The 19,568-nt window shown below is 49.7% G+C and overlaps 8 protein-coding genes across 8 annotated transcripts; 3 read left to right on the top strand and 5 right to left on the bottom strand.

Moving 5' to 3' along the window:
- Positions 1-257: 257 nt before the first annotated feature.
- GGI43DRAFT_426982 (uncharacterized protein) lies at positions 258-1,224 on the top strand (the record flags this gene model as incomplete). The annotated part of the gene is made up of 1 exon (XM_083208752.1): positions 258-1,224. The coding sequence occupies exon 1, from the start codon at positions 262-264 to the stop codon at positions 1,222-1,224; it is 963 nt and encodes a 320-aa protein (XP_083065795.1). The 5' UTR covers positions 258-261.
- Positions 1,225-1,605: 381 nt separating this feature from the next.
- Positions 1,606-2,786, bottom strand: GGI43DRAFT_389575 (translation machinery-associated protein 20). The gene is made up of 2 exons (XM_083204222.1): positions 2,554-2,786; positions 1,606-2,460 (listed from the first exon to the last, which is right to left on the bottom strand). The coding sequence occupies exons 1-2, from the start codon at positions 2,565-2,567 to the stop codon at positions 1,866-1,868; spliced, it is 609 nt and encodes a 202-aa protein (XP_083065794.1). The 5' UTR covers positions 2,568-2,786; the 3' UTR covers positions 1,606-1,865.
- A 76-nt stretch (positions 2,787-2,862) lies between these two features.
- Positions 2,863-4,256, bottom strand: GGI43DRAFT_3653 (uncharacterized protein). The gene is made up of 2 exons (XM_083202452.1): positions 3,276-4,256; positions 2,863-3,172 (listed from the first exon to the last, which is right to left on the bottom strand). The coding sequence occupies exons 1-2, from the start codon at positions 3,888-3,890 to the stop codon at positions 3,035-3,037; spliced, it is 753 nt and encodes a 250-aa protein (XP_083065793.1). The 5' UTR covers positions 3,891-4,256; the 3' UTR covers positions 2,863-3,034.
- Positions 4,257-5,140: 884 nt separating this feature from the next.
- On the top strand, positions 5,141-6,178 carry GGI43DRAFT_3657 (uncharacterized protein). The gene is made up of 2 exons (XM_083202456.1): positions 5,141-5,246; positions 5,340-6,178. Exon 2 carries the CDS (start codon positions 5,370-5,372, stop codon positions 6,162-6,164), a length of 795 nt encoding a protein of 264 aa, XP_083065792.1. The 5' UTR covers positions 5,141-5,246; positions 5,340-5,369; the 3' UTR covers positions 6,165-6,178.
- A 1,027-nt stretch (positions 6,179-7,205) lies between these two features.
- GGI43DRAFT_3638 (salt tolerance down-regulator-domain-containing protein) lies at positions 7,206-11,557 on the bottom strand. The gene has a single exon (XM_083202418.1). It carries the CDS (start codon positions 11,311-11,313, stop codon positions 7,558-7,560), a length of 3,756 nt encoding a protein of 1,251 aa, XP_083065791.1. The 5' UTR covers positions 11,314-11,557; the 3' UTR covers positions 7,206-7,557.
- Positions 11,558-14,318: 2,761 nt separating this feature from the next.
- Positions 14,319-16,413, top strand: GGI43DRAFT_3625 (P-loop containing nucleoside triphosphate hydrolase protein). The gene is made up of 5 exons (XM_083202398.1): positions 14,319-14,866; positions 14,992-15,070; positions 15,145-15,150; positions 15,208-15,399; positions 15,465-16,413. Exons 1-5 carry the CDS (start codon positions 14,832-14,834, stop codon positions 15,753-15,755), a joined length of 603 nt encoding a protein of 200 aa, XP_083065790.1. The 5' UTR covers positions 14,319-14,831; the 3' UTR covers positions 15,756-16,413.
- Position 16,414: 1 nt separating this feature from the next.
- GGI43DRAFT_3626 (mitochondrial 54S ribosomal protein mL40) lies at positions 16,415-17,732 on the bottom strand. The gene has a single exon (XM_083202404.1). It carries the CDS (start codon positions 17,154-17,156, stop codon positions 16,599-16,601), a length of 558 nt encoding a protein of 185 aa, XP_083065789.1. The 5' UTR covers positions 17,157-17,732; the 3' UTR covers positions 16,415-16,598.
- Positions 17,733-17,763: 31 nt separating this feature from the next.
- GGI43DRAFT_389551 (uncharacterized protein) lies at positions 17,764-19,476 on the bottom strand. The gene is made up of 4 exons (XM_083204221.1): positions 19,114-19,476; positions 18,764-19,053; positions 18,587-18,702; positions 17,764-18,529 (listed from the first exon to the last, which is right to left on the bottom strand). Exons 1-4 carry the CDS (start codon positions 19,403-19,405, stop codon positions 17,797-17,799), a joined length of 1,431 nt encoding a protein of 476 aa, XP_083065788.1. The 5' UTR covers positions 19,406-19,476; the 3' UTR covers positions 17,764-17,796.
- Between the last annotated feature and the right edge of the window lie 92 nt (positions 19,477-19,568).

The raw sequence follows: 19,568 nt of genomic DNA, 5'->3' as shown, positions 1-19,568 counted from the left end.
GGCTTCCCATCGGCATTCTGGCCATGAAGAGAAGCCATTGGGAATTATTGCCATGGCATTTGAGATTTGTCTATAATTTGATATTTCCCAGCTCACGTTAAAAGTAATCCAACACAATTAGACAAACACAGTATTTCAGCCAACCCAACACCCAAACATCGTTAATTAACCTTCATCATGATTAAATGGGAAATTACTTAATTTTCGGTGTCGTCAAGCGCGCCCTTGGAACCATCCGATGTTCTCTTTGCCAATGGTCGGATGCAGGTGCTGGTTAATGTTCAGATCAAAGCAATTGACGCAGATAATCCAAACATCCCTTATACTTTGTCCAAGGCAGAGCTCGCCTCCATCCGGCTGATAGACTACTTCACGAATCTTGAACTTGCCAATAACGGAGCTGGCTGGGTATGGAGTTACAATAAATCAATATATGCCGGCACGCTCCTCTCCATAGGTAAAGCTGAGTTCCAGCAAGAAGCTGATAGTCAGTTGGTACAATTTTGGGTCTCGACTACAAATATAGAGAAGAAAACCATCGGCGCCAGTATCAGGCAACCAGACAGAACCCTGATCATAACTAATAATGGCGCTTTTAATTCTTTTGTCACATTAAAAGCGGAGCCACCAATTACTTATACCTATCCTGAAAACGTCGGCTTGGAGCAAGTGAAGATGGATTCTGGAGTATACCAGATTTCGACCGATTCAGGAGGCGGTCCATGGAGTCCTGATTGGGATCAAGTTAATTATTACTTGACTACAAAAGACTACCCTCTACTGCACTGTGAGACTAATGACTTTGACAAACCTGCCACCTCCTGGGATAGCAAAACTTACCCAGAGAGACACTTGGAGGGCTGTTACGCTGGTCAGACGAGACCTGATTTATCGCTGTTCTACCTATGGAAAATTGGCCCAGAGACAAAGGCATCCAAGCAAAAAGCAGGGTTTAAATGTGTTGTGGACCCAGCTCCAGCTATTAGGTATACAACTGACACAACTGTCGACATCACAATCAATGATAAAAAAAACAGCGTCTGCCTTACTTACTTGAGCTTCAATCAAGTTCCTAACGTCGCCAACTTTACACTTTTTGGACCATCGGTGCCGTGGTCGGCTGAGGCTAAACTATGTCTCTACGATATTTATGGGAATTGTGGTCATTTCAAGGCAACGTACTCGGAAAGAAAAGATTCGATTGTTATTCATAATGATAACTGAGGTAAGAGCTTTCAGTCTGAAGTATTTGAGTTTTGAAATACCCTCTAAAATATTTATATGCTGATATTAATACTTGAGCTATGATTCATTATAGCTCTATTATAATTCGATACATGGCAAATTTTGTCTATCTGGTTAAAGGTCAAAAGGCGTTGCAAAAGTGCACAGGAATGATGAACATATATGCTTTGTGAACAAATTGTAGGGATATCATTTGACATGATCTCAATTGTCGAGATGGTAAAAGTGGAAGAGTCTTTGGGGATGTTGAGTTTGTGCCAAACATATGTTGGTACCGATCAGACTTGAGAATAATTCTTCCAGGGCCTCTACGTAGTACATCTGATCTCCATAGTATTGCTAGTCTTGCGGTCCATAATACTGATTAACTGTGTTCTATTGTTAATGGCAGTTGAAGATATAGAAGTGTTTTGATCCAAAATTAGATCGCTCTCTTCATCCTTTCTCCTTCGTTTTCAGATGATAATGCCTCTTACGTCTCGTTACTGCATTTTATATCACATCAAATCTTCGTATACATCATTTTATTCCATATATCCTTAAGAAACCATGAACAAACAAGAAAACAGCCCTCTACCATCCTCCTCTATGCATATACATCTATCCTTTCATCACACACCTCACGCCGTGTGCAGATTCCACAGCCCATCACCCAAGTAATGCGCATCCTCCACCACAGGTCCCTTACCCTTCGCCTTGACCTCATCTGTCCCAGCAGCCAGCGTACCAACCGCACAAGCCTCCTCCTTACCCTCCGCCATAATCACCACCGGCTCTCCCTTGGCCAGCTCCCTGCTCCACCGTCCATCCTCCACAATGCCCTGCTCCATCTCTTTACCCTCCTCAAGAGGCTTTGCCCCATCAACAGGCAGTCTTCCTCCTGGAGACGTCAACCCAGGCGCCATCAGCGTCGCTCCCGAAAGCACAAAGCGAATAGCTCCACGATCGATCCGAATGCTAGGAAACGCCTGCGGGAAGCGGTGCACGAGCTTCAAATGCGGCAGCAGGTCGGAGTGGTCATTCTGGTAGAAGAGAGGCACGGAGTCGAGCACGTAGAGGGTGTTGCGGTCGGGCAGCTTCATGCTCTCGAGGGAGCCCTTCTTAGGGAGGATCTCTTCGATGTGGGGGGTCAGGAGAGGGTACGTGGCGAGGAGGGACTGGCGCAGCGCGCGCTGGGCGGAGGATTTGAGCTTTTGCTTTGGAGCGCCTTGGAGACTGGATGTTGATGCTTGCGTTAGCTTGGGGAAGACTTTCTTTTGCGTTTGGAGAGAGGAAAGAAGAGAAGAATTGGATTGATGGGGCGCGTACTCTTTTTTAAACATTTTTGCGGTATAGCTACAAACGAATAGGCCAAGATGTTTCCAAGATAAAATACACGGGAAAAAATGCGTCGAAAACCCGCAAATGCTAGAGGGGAATCGCAAGTGGTGTATCGTCGCAGCGGTGGTGAATGATTGACTGTAGTCACAATTGACGGCAGCAGTTTGGAGTTTATTGACAGCCCCGCGATGGATAAGATAGGGAAATGGCGGGGCAAATCGCAGACATGCAATCAGCGGGGGAGCTTCAAGCAAGCTACAGCGCGACAGGCCATCTAACATTACGGCCATCAAAGCAGAAAACTACGAGTCAAATAGGCAATGCATAATTGCATTGACAGCTTATTTAAAAAAAAATTGATTTCATAATTCCGTCATTTAAGTATTGTAGTGTACACCGCATCCGTATTGTCGTAGCTCAGCTCCTCCACCGCTAACAAACTATCGTCACCGCAACCTCGGCGGCTGCTCTACCCGTGAACAACATGCGACACGGTTCCATCCTCCTTCAAATGAACATTCAGTCTCTCGGGCCTGAAGTCTCTGGTCACAAACTGCCCGGGCTTGATGATGCGATGCGATTCCGGCAAGTCAGTCTTGCAGAACATCTGGTTGCAGCTTTGTTAGCAAATGCTTTATTCAACCCCCTCGCGTGTATCGGCGTGATGAAATAACATTGAGAGCTTCAAAGTGAAAAGGTGCACAACTTACAGTCTCATTAGATTGATCTTCCGAAAAGGTCTTTCCGACGAGCTTGTTGGCCCATTCCTGGGTCTTGTCGTCGCCGTTGGTCATGATTCCGGGTACAACGAGAGGCATTGTGATTGTGATCGCGTAGTGTGAAAATAAAGAAATGTAGAGTTTGAAGTCCTGCTTCTTAGGGTAGTCTTGTTGTTTAAAGTTATTTGTGTCGTTGCGAGTCGAAATGTGGGATTGGAATGGAGAAAAAAGAGAAAAGAAGAGATGGAGAAGAAATAAGGTTATATCATCAATTCTTATAAACAGGCTTGCGTTGGCGTTGCGTAAGTGACAAAAGTCCATTTCCGGTCGGCGGCCAAAAAGTCCTTGGAAGCTGCTGAATAGCGTCTCAGGCATCGCGGACGATGACGTCGACGCGGCGATATCTGAACATCGCTGTAAGAGTACGTAAGTACCTACCTTGGAATGTACATCATTCTGCTTATCAAATCGACGCCCCTTTCGTCTCCCCAGCGAAAAAAATGGAATTGGGATTGGAAGCAAAAGGGTCAATGGATCAGATAATGTCGCTTCGCTATCGCATGCAAATCTGGCCATCGACTTTTTGGTAGGGTAAGCCTTTTCCATCCAAGGTATAATATACAGGTACTTCGTACATCGCGCGACGTGCCAGACAGTCGCAGTCCCGCCGCATTAGCTGCAGCACTGCCCATTCGCATCAGGTTGGGCTCTTGTACATATTGATTGATTATTCATCCCCTCCGTTCATGTACAGTGTACAAGGCCATATCAAGGCTCTGGCACTGATAAGCTGTTCCCTCTGGTACATGTACCTTTTTGTTCCATTTGCTCTATTTGCTCAGCTCATGGTGGTGGCGCTGGATTGCAAGTATAAACACTGCTTGTCTTCTTCATCTCCTTCAACCCAATCAGTATCTGGAGCAGAGCACAGCTATTGCTGCTACTGGTATATATAAGCAGTATTAGGACCAGACGAGGATGGTGCACATTAGAAGGATGGAAAAGGGTTTATTATTAGCGAGCCACAAGTAGCGCTGATTAAGAGCCTGTCGATGGGGTCAGGAGGATGGGCCGCTTATATCGCCCGATGAACTCCGTAGCTCACACCTGCGAAAAAAACCGCGTAAAAAACAAAGAAAAAGAAAAAACAAGAAAGAAGAAAATACCAGACGAGAGAAGGATAAAAACACAGAGGACGGAGAAACTGAAATATTGACACCGAAATATTCTCATCAAACCCCCTTACCGATGTTTAATCTTGCTTACTTGATTCCACAGCGTGATTTGGCATGTTGTGCTTTCACATGGCCCGGCATCTGCCACCCGCCGCCAACGACTCTAAAAATGGAAGCAAATCGTAGATTTAGATTCAGCTCGGTTCCGCAAGGGAAATGAACCCAGCGCAGGCACTGCTCCCCCCAAACCAATTAGTAGCGGCAAGTAACGCCTCTGGCCATCATCCCACGTCAGTCTGGAATTAAATTGATTAAACAAACATGTTTTGCGGCGTTGCACGCGTCCGTCCTGGTCATAGGGCTCCGAGATGCGATGCGTGCTAATTGCGGCTGTGGCACCAGAACCTCCCGCGGCCTGAAATGCACAGCCCTTGATGGCGTCGTGTAAGCGTCTCATCAGCGCTTTGTTGTCCCCTAAAAGGCCGTGGCTCGCAGGCTTTGGGGCTAATCTTGCTGCTTTGCCTGCCCCCCTTGTTTGGATCATTCAAACCCAGCCCCAGTCAGCCTTGGGTCTGACTGAAGACCCCTAACTGAAAGGGGACAAGTGCCACTCCCCGTCAAACAGGTTCTCCTCGACTCCTTTTTCGTGTTAACAGAACCGCCTCTTCTAATATTTTGCTCTGGCACCACCTCCGTCTTTGACGATCCATCTCTCATCTTTCCTTCCTTGCGAGCCTGTGTCTGTTGTTTTCAAACGCGGAACACATTCGTTTCCTAAAAGCCTTCTGTAAGCCAAAACCACCTAGAGACCCACCATCCCGCCATCTTTTCAGCACCCGACTTTGGCTGCGGCTCTGATACTCATTGTTCCCCTCTGCAGTAGCACGACACGACCCAAAAGCTTTTCACCATGAGACTCTCTTCTATTGCTGCTCTCGCCCTCAGCGGCAGCGCCCTTGCCGCCTCTCAGCAAGAATGTTTCTCTCAGCACAGCCGGGAACTGGTCGAGTTCTCTGACTGCGGCAACCCGACCAACCTCGAATTCTGCCTCTCCCAAATCACCAGCTCCGACATCAGCGACGTTGAGGCCTGCTATTCAAACGCAGGATGCTCAGCGGCCAAGGCCATTTCCGAGGCCAAATACGCCCTACGAAGATGCGACGAATATGCCAAGATGGGAGACCTGAAGAAGAGATACCGCGGCGTGCTCGAGGGAGCAGAGAAGACGATCGCTGCCCGAGATCCTATTGCCGCCCCAGCACCAACCCACATGGCTCGTGATGGCACACTGCAGTGTCTCGCCACCTCCACCGTCAAGACGCAGTCCTGCGATGTCCAGACTGATAAGGGTGTCCTCAAGACCCTTACATGTGTGCCCACCGAAGTTGCGCAGAGCGCCTGTGCCCCCGGTCTCATGTGCTCCATGGACAACCAAGGCACAACCGTCTGCATGAAGAAGCAGGACAGCCTCGGCGTTGGTGGTATCATCATCGCCATCGCCTTTGGTGCCTTCATCGTCATTGGTATCACCTTCCTGACCTTTGCTTGCTGCCGTGAGCGCCGCCACCAGAAGCAACTCGAGGCCCGTGCCGAGGCCACCGCTCTCGCTCGCGCCCAGACAAAGAAGGCTCGCGCCGCCGAAGCCCGCGCTCCTTTGATGCGCCAAGAGGGAGGTGACCCTTTCACCGACCGCGCTCAGCACTAGAAAGCCAGAACAGGTCGAGGCAACGGGCTAACACCAAGCAGGCTTGAGGTGGTTAGAGAACAGGAAAACGGTCGAGATGTTTGTGACGCACGGCATTAAGGGAGGACCAGCACTTTTTATTGATGTCTTGTTTTTACTTTTGTTTTTTCGGCGCATCATGTTGCTCTCTTCGAGCCGTGGGTTACAGGGAACAAGACGGGTGCACATAAGTAGCTAGCATCCTTGCTGCTTCTTGTGCTTTGGCAAGACGGGCACATATCATAAAAACATTCCAGCTAGAAAATGAGGCGAGCCTCGGGTAGGAAACGGGAAGAATTGACGTTAACATAAAGAAGCAGCATTGATCTTTGGGGGGTTTTGATTTAGATACTGAAAAAATAAATTGCTTAATTGAAAAAGCCAAAAGCTAAAAGGAATTTCCATGCTAGACGTAAGAGATCTCTCGCTCACGTGTTTTGTGAGAAAATATGTGCAATTGCGGCTGATGCACCTGCCAATACCGGTGAAAGCCAGGTTTATATCATTATCGTCAACTTACCCCTCCAAGAGCCCAGATAAGCTTGTGGTGTCTACCTAGTACTACATATTTACCGTATATCTTCAAATTGCCCAGACCTTGGTGCCTAGCACGTGCCAAGGAGCTATAACCAGTCAGAGGATAACATATGCCCTTGAGAGTAATAAGCATATATAAACTTCACATGGTGGAAACAAGGTCAATCAATAAATGGCTGGACAAAAAGTCATGATTGAGTACAACTATCCCGAGGATGGTATTTATGTAGACACGCTTTCGCACTTATTTGCTACTCTTGTGTCTCTTCCCCCCAAATAATAATCCACACGTCTAATTCACACATACAGGAAATACGCGCACGCGCCATGCCAATTGATACTTGATAAGTCGCTTATTCCCACTGCCCGGCATTTGCGCTCTGCGCTGAAAGCAGCAATAGCTTGGCTATATTCATCTTCTCCCTCCTTGCCTGTCTCTCATTATAAAAAAGAGCACAGCATGAAGATTATTCTTCTCGTTCCAGTTTCAAGGCCCTAGAGATCTTCTGTCGTTGGTGCGAGGATTGTAGAAGCCTACCCAAGTATCTAGTTTGTTGGTATCATCAGTAGCCGTATCCTCACGGAATGAGCTCAGTCCAAGATTTTCGCTGATGCCCTTCTTGTGGTTTCTTATCGTATTGCTCTGCCAAAAGGACCCATCCATCAGGTCCAAAATCGTATTAATGGATGGCTGCTTAATGGCATCCGCTGCTATTAAGGTTCTTGATCGGTAATCTGATGCAGATGAACCGCTGGTGACGCCAAGTCGCTCAAGGAGATTTTTACGCTGAGAGGGGCTTTCTTCAGTCTTCTCGCGCCGTCTTTTGCCGGGACTTGTCTAAACCCCCCGCAATGAAGCATGGCCTACCAAGGGACTGCCAATCTCACCAGGGGCCCCAACAGCCCGAAAGTGAGGATTCAGGCCCTCATCTGTGTCGGGAACCCAGCGTACCCTCCTTAGTCCGAGCATATCTTGCTTGACATCAAAGGATCCTCCTCCATTTGATGAGCTGCCCATTGTATCACAGAGGTTCAACAAATCTTGCTCCGAGATACTCGAATCGCCTGACATCATCTCCACGTGCGACTTGATGTTGACCAGATCAACATATCCCTCCTTGTCTGCGGAAGGGGTGTTCATCAAGTCTTTGCATGCCTGTGAGAGTAATAGGCGGACGGTTACATGGCGAGGCTGCGCATGCGATCGAATAGATCCCATCCCATTGGGCGAACCAACATGGAATCCAGGCGGGCCGCTTGGAGGACCCCATCCAGGACTTCCAAATCCTGGCAGAGGAAACGGCTGTGCAGCAGTACTGGGAGGAAACGGCTGTGGAGGGCTATTGATAGGAGCCCAAGGGTTGTGACCCATTGGGAATCCCGAGTCAATAAAGGGGCCAGCGGCAAAGCCGCCTCGGGGTCCTGGTGGGTGGTTGCGCAAGCCGCCGGTATTAGCATCCGAACCCAGTGGTTCATCATCCTCAACAAGAACTCGGCTTCCGAGATGCTGCGTATCTTCATCCTTGTCGTGCGAATACCCTTGGCCAATGCTACCAGGCCTACCTATTGGCGCCGGTCGTCCAAAGCTTTGTAGAGGCGTGCTGGGTGAGCTGTCAAACCCTATAGAGCCTTGACGTCCGTTTGTCAAGACAGGTCCGTCTCTAGCAGGCATGGGGTATCCTTGGCCACCAATTGGGAAATCACTTGCTGGCTGAGAGAATCCTGGAGGTGGCATGGTGACAGGTGGATATCCGCGGCCAGTTGGACTATTGATGCCGGGCGGCGGAATCATCATGTTATGCCCAGGATTAGGCCTGAACCCGACGGGGAATATTGGGTCATGATTTGGTCGACCAGGGAATCCAGGCGGAGGTTGATGAGCAGCTAAACCTGGAGGAGGTTGCATGCCCATGATGGGCATTTGGAACTGGGATGAAGGGCTTGGGCCTTTGAGTGGTGGTAGCACAGGCGGCGTAACAGACACTCCAGTCGGCAGCATTGTGACGGGAGTGCTTCCGCTGATCCGTCTCTCCGTTGAACTGGGACTGGTATACGCTGGCGTCGTTGAATGTGGCGACGCACTCTGGCTAGGAGCAGATGCCCCCTGAGAGTCTGATGAGCTGGCCGGACCAGTCCCGTGCTGTTGAGATGATGATCTCAGTCGAATAGGGGTTGGCGCCTTGGGAATTACCGGAGTGGCCACTGCGATTTTGGGTGAAACGAAGCTGGCTGGATTAGGAGGATGTTGGGGTAAGACGGCAGGCAGCGATACAGGATGCTGTTGCTGTGGCTGTTGCTGTTGGCTAGATCCACGTTTAGCAGGCTGTGAGGGCTGTGTCTGGGATACCTGAACAGAGGAAGCTTTTGGAGCCGCCTTTTCTTCCTTGGCCTGCTGGAGCTGCAGCAGCAATTGCTGTTGATGCTGTTTGCTGGCAGTCTCTGCCGCCTCTTGAGCCTCCTTCTTGGCCTTGGCGGCCCTGGCCTCCTTGTCTCGCTTATCGCGTTCTTGCTTCTCTTTACGCTCCTTGGCTTCACGCTCCTTTTGCTCACGAGTCTCTTGTTCCTTTACGCGCTGCTCCTCCTTGAGCTTCTTTTCTCGCTCTTTGGCTTCGCGTGCTTTTCGCTCTTGCTCGGCTTGCTTTTCCTTTTGCTCGTGTATCCGCCGTAGTCGGTCGGCTTCCTTCTTCAGCCGTGCTTCTTCTTCGGCCTTCTTTTGGGCTTCCTTTTGTTTTCGTTTCTCTTCGGCTTTCTGTTTCTGCTCAGCAATCTTCTTCTTCTCGGCTTCGATTCGGGCGGTTTCCTCGGCGGCCTTTTCGGCCTCTTTACGAGCCTTCTCTTCAGCAAGTGCTTGCTTCCTCTGAGCCGCCTTGTCCTTCTTTTTCTGAGCGCTCTTGGCCTTTTTGGCCTTTTGTTCATCCACCGCTCGACTCTCCTCTTCTAGCTCTTCTAGCAGCTTTTCTTGCCTCTCCTTGGCTACTTTCTCTTTGTACGCGGATAGTACTCGTTGTTCGAACATGCGGGCTGCGAATATCTGGAACATGCGTCGTCCTTCTTCCATTCGCTGCTCTTCTGTCATCGGGTCCTGGCAACAGCACTCAGTATGGAACTTGGACGGCATCATAGACGGGTTGTAGTATACCTCTTCGTCCTCATACTCCTCATCTTGACTATCGTCGTAGTCTTCTTCCTCCTCCTCCTCTTCGTCCTCGTAGTCATCGTCTTCGGGAGGAGGGTGGTTGTGAGGAGTGGAGTATGAGCCGTTCGGATGACCGTAGCCGCGGGCGAAGTCTCTCGCGTCTTCTTCTCGGGCCATTCGACGTTCCGCAAGCTGCTCCATCATTTCGATAAAGCGTCTGCCGTCGTTTTTGAGTAGGTCATCCGCAACGGTGAGAATGCCGCCTAAGTCCATGTTACCATATCTGTGCAGAAGTGAATCAAGAAGTTGCGTACCCTTGACTTGGAGGCTGTTACCAAACGTCAAGAAATCAGCTACGTCTCGGTCAGGAGAGCCGTGAAATTCTTCCGGTGGTTCGTCATCGCTATACTCGTCATCCTCCGCTTCGTCGTCACTGTAAGCTTCCTCTAATTCTTCGTCATCGTCGCCGACGTGCTCTACTATTCGCCCGCGGGCTGGGGGATGCCGCGTATACGCTCCCGGCATACCTCGTGGTGGGCGGATCGAAAAATCTCGGGGTGGTGGAGGTAGCATGGCGGGACCCTCTCCTTGGTTTGCAAACTGCTCCAATTCGAGATAATATGCATCATACAGACCTTCCAGCTCCTCCTCGATGGCGGTGCGCTTCCTTCCGCAGACGGTACAGCTACACGTGTGCTTTTGCTGTTCCTTCATCTTCTTCAGTACGGCGTCTTTCTCGACCTTTACCAATGATTTCCGGTCATCCTCGCCCAAGCCTAGCCAGAACTCTTTGATACGCTCGCGCTCCTCGTGATTGCTAGTGCTCCATATCTTATCCTTGGACATTCCAGAGCCTCGCGGCACTTGAGTCGCCGGCATAGGGCCATCATCGTGGTAAAGATGGGGGCGATGGTGGTGATGGTGGTGGTGGTGTTGCTGGTGGTGGTGGTGGTGTTTTGACGTCAAAGCCTCCTCAGCCTCAACGCCAGCACCGTTATTTTTCTTCTTTTTCTTGTTCTTTTTACTAGTTTTAGTCTCTATCGCGTGGCCGTTCGCCGTAAGTGTAGGCTCGACGTCCTCAGCTAGATAACAGACGTCATCATCCTCGTCACTTGCGACAAGCTCGTATTCTGCAGGCATCGGTTTATCGGAGCTGAGAGCGGGGCTGGTATGGCCGTTGATGGCTTGTGCAGCAGCAGCCTTCGCCGCGGCCTTTTGCCGTCGCTTCTGCTTCTTACGATTAACAGTAGGCGCCGACGTGTCGAGTCCTGTTGAATCCGGAGGCGGCAGGGCGCTGTTGGGTTTGGCGATGGTGGGAGTCGATGGCTGAGAAGATGAGTCTGATGGGCTGCCCTTGGGGACGGTGATGAACTTGGACCCGTCCTTGTTAGTATATTTGGCAGTATTTCGAGGCGATGCCGGCACGAGGGGAGCCGGTTTCTGGTGATGGGCCGGCATCGTATATCTACGGCAGCGAGGCAGTCGAGAGCATCAAGGGTCTCGGGACACAGGGCCCAGGGCGGCTCAAAACGACGCAGCCTGCAGCAGAGAAAGAGAAAGAGAGTCAGTGGCTGAAGCACTTGGGCCGAGAAGCAGAGAACAGGAAGCCGATCAAGAGCTGCGGGCAAGCACGAGGGCGGGCGGGCGAGAGGGTGGGCGTTTGTCGTGAAATTGTTACGGCTGGCCTGTTTGGTGGAGATATTCCCGGCGGTTCAAAATGAGGCACTCACAATCCGCAATTCAGGGTTAGGTCAGCAATGACGCCAGTGGGGGTTTTCAAAGGCCCCGGCTCGAGTGCCTGGGCAAGAGATTGAGATGCGGCGCGTCGGGTAGCTCGCGTCGAATGCGTGGCGACGGGGTTTGGGGAGGAGTAGGCGATGCTTTGGACGGCCTGAGATCGATGGAAGTCACCGTGGTGTAGTTACATAGCGGCATGTACTTTTGTTATGCAAGAGTGGTTGTCCCTGTTGAGGCTGGCGAAAACCGGGGCTGACAGCCGTCGCTCAGTTTTCGCGCTGGGTTTAGGTCGTGAACAGGCACGTGACGCCAGCTTCAAGGCCAGAATCTACCTGTTTGTGCCTGAGGTGCTGGGGTTAGCGGGCCTACAGGGCGTCTGTTGCGCAAACACTACCTGAAAGGTGCGGGCAGGGAACCTTTATGGCCAGCTGCAGTACAAAGAACAAGGGAGCGTTACGCTGTGATGCGCATTGATGGGCAGCGCAGCCTTTGTCACTGGAATGCGCGTGTCTGTACCCCGTAATCCGCATTGGTACTTCAGCGCAAGGACAGCGCGCTTGCTTGGCACAAACAAATATTACTATCGCCTTGCCCTGCCTTAGCTAATAAAACAGGCAACGTGCATCAAGGCTTCAGACTGCTGCACGACTTACATAAAACAGCCTGATGCTCTTACTCACCACGTCGTAATTGTTGGAAAGCGACGGCTATCTACCTAGGGGTTACCTTGGGAGCAGAGCACAGCAAGCATTGGTGCCATTACTGTCCGTTCTATTTATATCTGCAGGTGGTGGACTTCACCCTCGACTGGGCAATGGTGTTACTATTACCTCTTCATTCTGGTATCCCTTGCATATACAAGTACTACTGCACGGGTCAAGCGAGCTGAAGCCGGGTTCAGATGCAAGGAGTAGCGAAACTGTTGGGCATCAAAGCCATATACACACTTGTTACTTATAAGCCCTTCATGACCGAGTGGCTGCGCCGATGACGGACATTGTACGGTACTTTTGCCATGGGAAATGCCCAGATGCAATGGCTTACAACATTCTTCTAACAAAAGTCGATGTAAGTGATGTGACTAAATGGGCACTAGGTAGGTCAGCCTGCATGCACCTTGATGGCGTTGGAGTGATGCTTAGTTGCCGTGTCTATACAAACAGCGTAGACCGGCACTTGGAAAGATACCGTCGTCGTTGTAGTGGACGGCATATAATTTTTGAATATGAAGCGGATGCTTGGGCTTTTATACGATAACATGTAGTACATGCAGTATTCAGTCGGATATCACTTAATTGCGTAGTTACATTTTACTCGCAAGTCGCAAACGCTTTCCGCATCGAGAAGAGATCCTCGTGCTCGACGTCAGGCTATCCTCGCTGCAGCGGTGCCGCTTTGGGACAAGATCCTTCAATTGAGCAGCTGATATGGGTCAGCAAGCTCTGGCGATATCTCGGGAACCGCTCTATACGACGTCCTCCAGGGCTCAGGATGCCTTGGGACGGTTCTGTGTCTGCCTTGCGCCATCCAAAGGCTTGGGGTAAGCCCACCTTACACCCAAACTCCTCGTACTTTGTTTGCGCGTGTGCATAAGGAGAATGGTGAGAATCCTGCAGAGGCCGCCGAACCCCACCCTTTTGGTCGTCTCGCAGCAAACACGGCCCAAGCCGATAACTTACCTTATGCGTCTAGCAGGCGAAGTGCGTGATGTATGGGCTGGGAATCAAGCAAAGTGGATCGGGCAAAGAGTGGCTACGATTCGCCGAATCGCCCCAGAAGCTTTGCTCCTGCAGAGTTTTAAACCGTTTTGGCTCTGGCTGGCCTGCAGTGAGTCCTTTCTTGGTTATAATCTGCTTTAGGTTTCTTGGGTTTAGACGATAGGCACGATAGGCACTATATGGAGGCAGGTTTAAATGCCTAAAAAAAAAAAACTCCGAATGGAGGACCCCGTATTCTCGGGCCACCTGCACTGCTTTTCAGGGTCTTGATATCATCCTGAGGGTCTGGAGACCAAGCGAGTATACGGGACGGGTTTCGGTGCATATTGGCGCATGTACTCCATCTGGGTGTCCAATCCCCTTGCAAATCCAGAGTTTGTTTACTCTGTTAGCGCATCTCTCTTATGCGTGCCGTTGCACCATGGCTTGGAGCCGTTCGTTCATTCGCTTGGAGCACAGCCTCACCTGGAAGGGCGGGACGATCGGGACTGTTGAGCCGAGAATGAGTGCTGTGTAATGTTCTACTGCTGGAGAAATAGAGAGAGAAAGGGAGACCAAGATGGAACAAATCGGCGGCTGCAAGATTGATTGCCAGATTCGACAAAGCACGAAATACGAAGTACGAGCAGACCCTGATCTGCTCTTCTTTATAAATATCACTGCATACGTAATACACGTAAAGCACGACTACTGCTAGTACTACCGCTCTTCCGGCAACCGTTTCTTCGGCCAGTTTCCATCAGCGAATGTACTGTAAGCTGTGCCCCATGGCTGTCCCAATCAAGACATATTTTGACTGACGGCCGAGCTGCTGGTTGGTCGACAGGTCATTTATGTAAGCCAAATAGTGCGAACTCCTCCGTTGGAGCGTAAGACCACGCCCCAAGCCTCACTCGGGCCTCGATCCACCGCTTTGTGAAACGTCGTGCTAACAGGTGCTTGGTTGCTTAGTTGCTTAGTTGCTTAGGTATACTTGCTGCTAGAGCGCTTCCCCTTAACCCTGTTCTGCGTTGCTGCTGCTCGAGCATCTTGGTCTGGTTTTTTGTCGCCATCACCGTCGTTTTCTGTCTCTCTCGTCAACGTCTCGCCATCAATTGCCATTGTGTGATCCTGCCCCTAGCCTCGACCGAATCCAATTGGCGCGGCCGAGTCCCTCTGCAGCCGACCGACCACTCGCAGGGAATTAACTGGAGCCTCTTCAGCTCGTATTCCGACAAAATCGCCTGGCGACCAACCAGTCCGTTCCACCGCCCTGGTCGACCCGTATCCCCTAGACGCGACAGCACGATTTTTTGTGAGGCAGCACAGCAGCGGCGTTGCCGAAACGAAGATACAAAAAGCCGGCAATCGAGCAGCATTCCCCGGGGAACCGCTGCTTTAACTGGTCCTGCCATCCACAGATCTTCGGCAAACAGGCCGTAGGACTGGGGGAAGCTCCATTTTGCACAAGAATCAGCGCCTGGCCCTGTCTCTTGTTTATCCATCTGCCTATCCAGCTTCGTATTATCATAGCGCTTCATCATGTCGAATGGGAGTGCGCAAAATGTCATCCGCAGGTACGATCAAGGCCAACTGCTTCTATGCCGCAGCCTTGTGCTCGACTTTTGTTACGGCGACTGTCGAGGCTTGAGCGCCGGCAATTCTGGATAAGGACCGGCTTACTGACCATCGCGACGTGTAGGAAGCTCGTCATTATTGGTGACGGTGCCTGCGGCAAAACAAGTTTGCTCAGCGTCTTCACACTTGGTTATTTCCCTACAGTATGTTTCCAATCCCAAGGCCTTGGGTCTGCCCCAGTCTAGATGGCATGTGCGGTCGCTAATCATTCGTATAGCATTATGTGAGTTCCAACTGCGCCTGCAGGACCCGCAGAGCCGAGATTAACGAGCTGGATTAGATCCCAACAGTCTTCGAAAACTATGTAACCGACTGCAGAGTAGATGGAAAGTCCGTGCAGCTTGCCCTATGGGATACGGCCGGTCAAGAAGATTACGAACGGTTACGGCCCCTGGCTTATTCCAAAGCGCATGTCATCCTAATAGGTTTTTCGGTTGATACACCCGATTCTCTTGACAATGTCAAGCACAAGGTTCGACGACACTGGATGTCATACTGAAAAGACGATTTTTGGCTGATATATTGTTGCTGTTATAGTGGATTGAAGAGGCTACCCGTCTTTGCGAAGGTGTACCCATCATCCTCGTTGGATTGAAGAAGGATCTGCGAGATGATCCTGTTGCCATTGAAGAGATGCGCAAGAAGTCCCAACGATTCGTTACTGCCCACGATGGCGAAGGCGTTGCCCGAGAAATTGGAGCCAAGAGATATCTGGAATGCTCCAGTCTGAGCGGCGAGGGCGTCGACGATGTGTTTGAGGCCGCCACCAGAGCTGCTCTTCTTACCTTCGAGAAGGGGGAAAGCACCGGTTGCTGTGTTGTTCTGTAAAACGACATGCCAGCCCGCTCTCATGAACCGACCCGACTTCGGCATAACTGTCTGGCCCAAAGACAGTGACCAAATACACGTTACAGGCCCACATGTTGCAGAATGAGATCACGACACGATGTTTAAGTCTTCACAGCTGGCTGCCGTTTGCTTATCTGAGCACACTTCAGTCTCATCTCTACCGCGAATAGCGTTAGCACACTACATTTCTTACCATCTCACGGCTTCTAAATCAGTCTCATTGGATATTCTTTAATGACACGGCTGATTCTCATCATATGAGGTAACACATAAAAGCATACAACTATCCGAGAACATAATCTCAACTCCAGAGTTGAGATCTCTACAACATTTCCTTCACTGTTCTTTTTGGCTTATCTGTTGGAAACTTGTCTCTTGTTTATTTATTTTTTATCCCGTATTCTCGCGATGTTTTGGCAAGCGTATTTTGTTGCAGCGGAGAAAAAGCGCTCTAACTCGAAGCGACTTCAACCTCTGTACTAATATGGTTGATCGCATAGATCAATAACTGGTTTTCTTTTTTCCTCTCTGGGTTATATTGGGGGGTTTTTTTTGGACGGAAAAGGGTGAATGATGGGGAAGGGATTTTTATACTCTACTGTTGGCAATAAAATTGTCGAGCCTCCCAACTGCGTGCCTACGTTTACTGCTTATGACTAATTGTAATTGTTTGTCCATTGTGCCCACTTTACATGACTCCAAATTCAGTCAGCAACGGTGCCTCATGTGTTGTTATACTATACAATGCTTAATATTCGTACATAACGTGTCTATCTCATTTCTTTTTTTGCTTTCCTCTCTCCCGCTCATCTATATCATCCTCTACCTCTTCCACTCGTGATTCCAAGCCTCTTTCGCAGGGCTATCCGTCTGGAATCGAGCATACTCTATCGGCACACCCTCAAGTCCATAAACGCCCTTCTTCTCCATAGCAACTCGGTACAAGTACCCCTCTCCCCTTGATCCAGGTCCAACCGTCTTCCGCAGCTCCTCGCAGGCGTTGTACATGCCGGCGTGCATCCTGCTCCTCTCCTTCTCAATGGCCTCGTGCTGCTTCCGGCGGAAGAGCTGCCAGGCGCGGTGGATGGTCCAGTGGCGCAGGTATCGCAGACGGGCCATGCGCAGCGGGGGAGGTGCCGGCGAGAACATGTTACGGCGCAGCGTGCGGATGCGGAAGAAGTTTTCGGATTTCGGGGCTTGACGGCTGCGGCGGACGGCTTTGGGGGCAGAGCCGCCGGCTGGGGGAGGAGCCTTGCGGGCGAGAGAGGTTGAGGTTGTCGAGAAGAGGCGTGGGGTTGTTGTCATGGTTGCGGTGGTGGTGCTTCGTGAGAGGAGAGAGAGGCGGCTGAAGAGCCCGGTGATGGAAGTAGAGGAGGCCATTTTGAAGAAATTTGAGATGTATGATTCGTAGACTGGCTGCTTTTTGCTTCCCCAACAGCGAAGTGCAGTCTTGATGTCGCCTTGGTCGTCTGAGCTTTCGCAGATGTCTGAGTTTTATATGCCTGAGTGGTCGCTCTTCAATGCAGGAAACGAGCTCGAATCCAGAGAGCAATCCAATTGCTCCTCCCTCTCAGTAATATTCGAATTGATGCGGGCAAGGGTATAGAAGATTGGGGGTATCTGCCGTCTGCTGGAGGGATCTGCCAAAGCTTTTACTGGATCTTGAGAAAATGGCGATGATAGTGCCATCAGAATCTGTGTGCGGATAAACGTAAGCCCGGCGGAGTCCGCATGCTTTTTGGGCAACATGAGGATATAAGTGATCGACTACGACAGCTCATCTCATTGCAGAATTGGGCTAAAAAAATTTCTTGGGAACTTATACCTTTTAATTTCTGCTTTTTTAATTACGTTTTTTTATTTTCATAGAGGTGATTGAGGCCTCTAGATTTACAGCATGGTAGCCCGAGGTGGCAATGGTGCATCATCTACCCACCTCAACTTTGTAAGTCGGCCATATCACGTCGCGGCCAACCAAAGTCTCCGGACAGAGAAAATTGTGAAAATGATGATATTTTATTCATAGTATAAATTCAGTACTTATTTTGTTTGTAATGGTGATACGAGATACGAATACTCTTTCCAATATATTTGGATCGATACTTTCCAGCCACAAAATATCCTTCATATACGCAACCAATTGTTCAAAAGAGTGGATACTGAGATCACTCATCGATTGCCTCGCTCTGACAAGTAATAAGCCTCGGACTTCGGGCCGAGCCAAGGAGTATGCCGTAATAATTGACCAAAATCGCAGCTTTTTGAGTTCCACAGGTATTTCGTCAGAAAATTCCTCCAGCAGAATTATGAAGCGATCACATAGAGGACCTATGTCTGCCCAGTAGAAAGATGCTCGTCGTTTGAGCTCTGATATGATCATCAAGCATGCAAGTTGAACCATTCTTTGTACTATGAAGATAGGATAATCCTTTTGTGTATCATCTTCCGGACACTTTGGCACGGACAGCACAAAATGGCTAACAACACCAAGCATTTCGACTATAACCGCTGGTTCGGTCCAGAACAGGGTATTATAAGTATTGCGGTTCACTGTAATAACAACTGGCGCCATCATCCGTAACATGGTGTATATTCGTCTACCTTGAGGAGCGATTTCCTCAGTATGATGTAGCAGAGCGCGCAGCGTTTGGGGTATATCGTCGTTATTTATCCTCTGAGGAGAATTGGCGAGCTGCCTTGGGATGGGGAATCGGGGGTAGCGATCGAGCATGGATGCGCCCATTAAATCAACCCTGCTTATTTATTAACTCCTATAAGTATAACTAGTTTGAGATGGTTATTTCGCTCACCAAAATGTCATTAGCGGGATTTCGCTGTCCAAAGCATCAAATCCATGGCGAAGATGATATATTCGCTCTAAGCCATCCATATGCACCGTATATCGATCCCAATTTTCAACACGAGTCTGACTTCGAGTTAGTCTAATGCAATTATCGAGGGAAGATTGCCGGTAGGATACATCTTACATCGACGCATATAAATCCCATGATAGTCGCTATAACGCCGTCGCTTATACAATCTTGGCGATCGTTGAGTCGAAGTGCCAGCTGGTGAAGCGACTTACAGTAGTATGTATTTGCTTCGGAGGTATCCAAATATTTGGTATCATAATTGAATGTATATTTTTCGTTTGATAAACTATTGCGGATTACCACTGCTTGTGCAAGCCATAAGTCGAATGCGGCTGTATCTGAAAGACCAATCCGAAACCACGATGCTCGAAACGGTCGGTATACATAGTCGGCTTCAGCTGTCACTAAAGCCTATAGTTAAAATATAATCTCGGGGACAAGCATCTATCCTAAAGACAACTGACTGAAAGTAATGAGTTCTGAAGCACGAGCATCGTTGCCGATGAGAAAGGTTTGAAACGATGGCGGCATCCTCACGAGAGGAGTTAGCTCGGCTGCCGCAGTATTCGCCGGCATAGTGTCTGGTGGATCATTTGTGGCAGCAACGTTGAAGGAAATAATCTTGTATTTTGCCTTTTTACGCCTTGAACGGCCGACATCTGCCATAACATGACGACGAACCAATGCCCTGGTACGCTTACTCTGGCTCTCATCAGGCCGAGAGATGTTGATGAAGGACAGATGCCTGGAAACCATGGCTAGACTCAGACAGCCTATTATGATATCGCAGAATATGGTGGAAGAATATTAAGAGTATCCAATAAAAGAAATATTGTTGGAAAAGATCTGAAAGACAAGAAGCTCGCATACGTTCAGAAAAGGAGCGCGGTATTCTTATATGCCCGATCGGCCGGAAGCT

Source organism: Trichoderma evansii (genome assembly GCF_050947405.1).
Source record: "Trichoderma evansii strain SZMC 28006 chromosome Unknown GGI43scaffold_1, whole genome shotgun sequence".
Taxonomy (NCBI): Eukaryota; Fungi; Ascomycota; class Sordariomycetes; order Hypocreales; family Hypocreaceae; genus Trichoderma; species Trichoderma evansii.
This window is presented reverse-complemented; position numbering and strand designations above follow the sequence as displayed.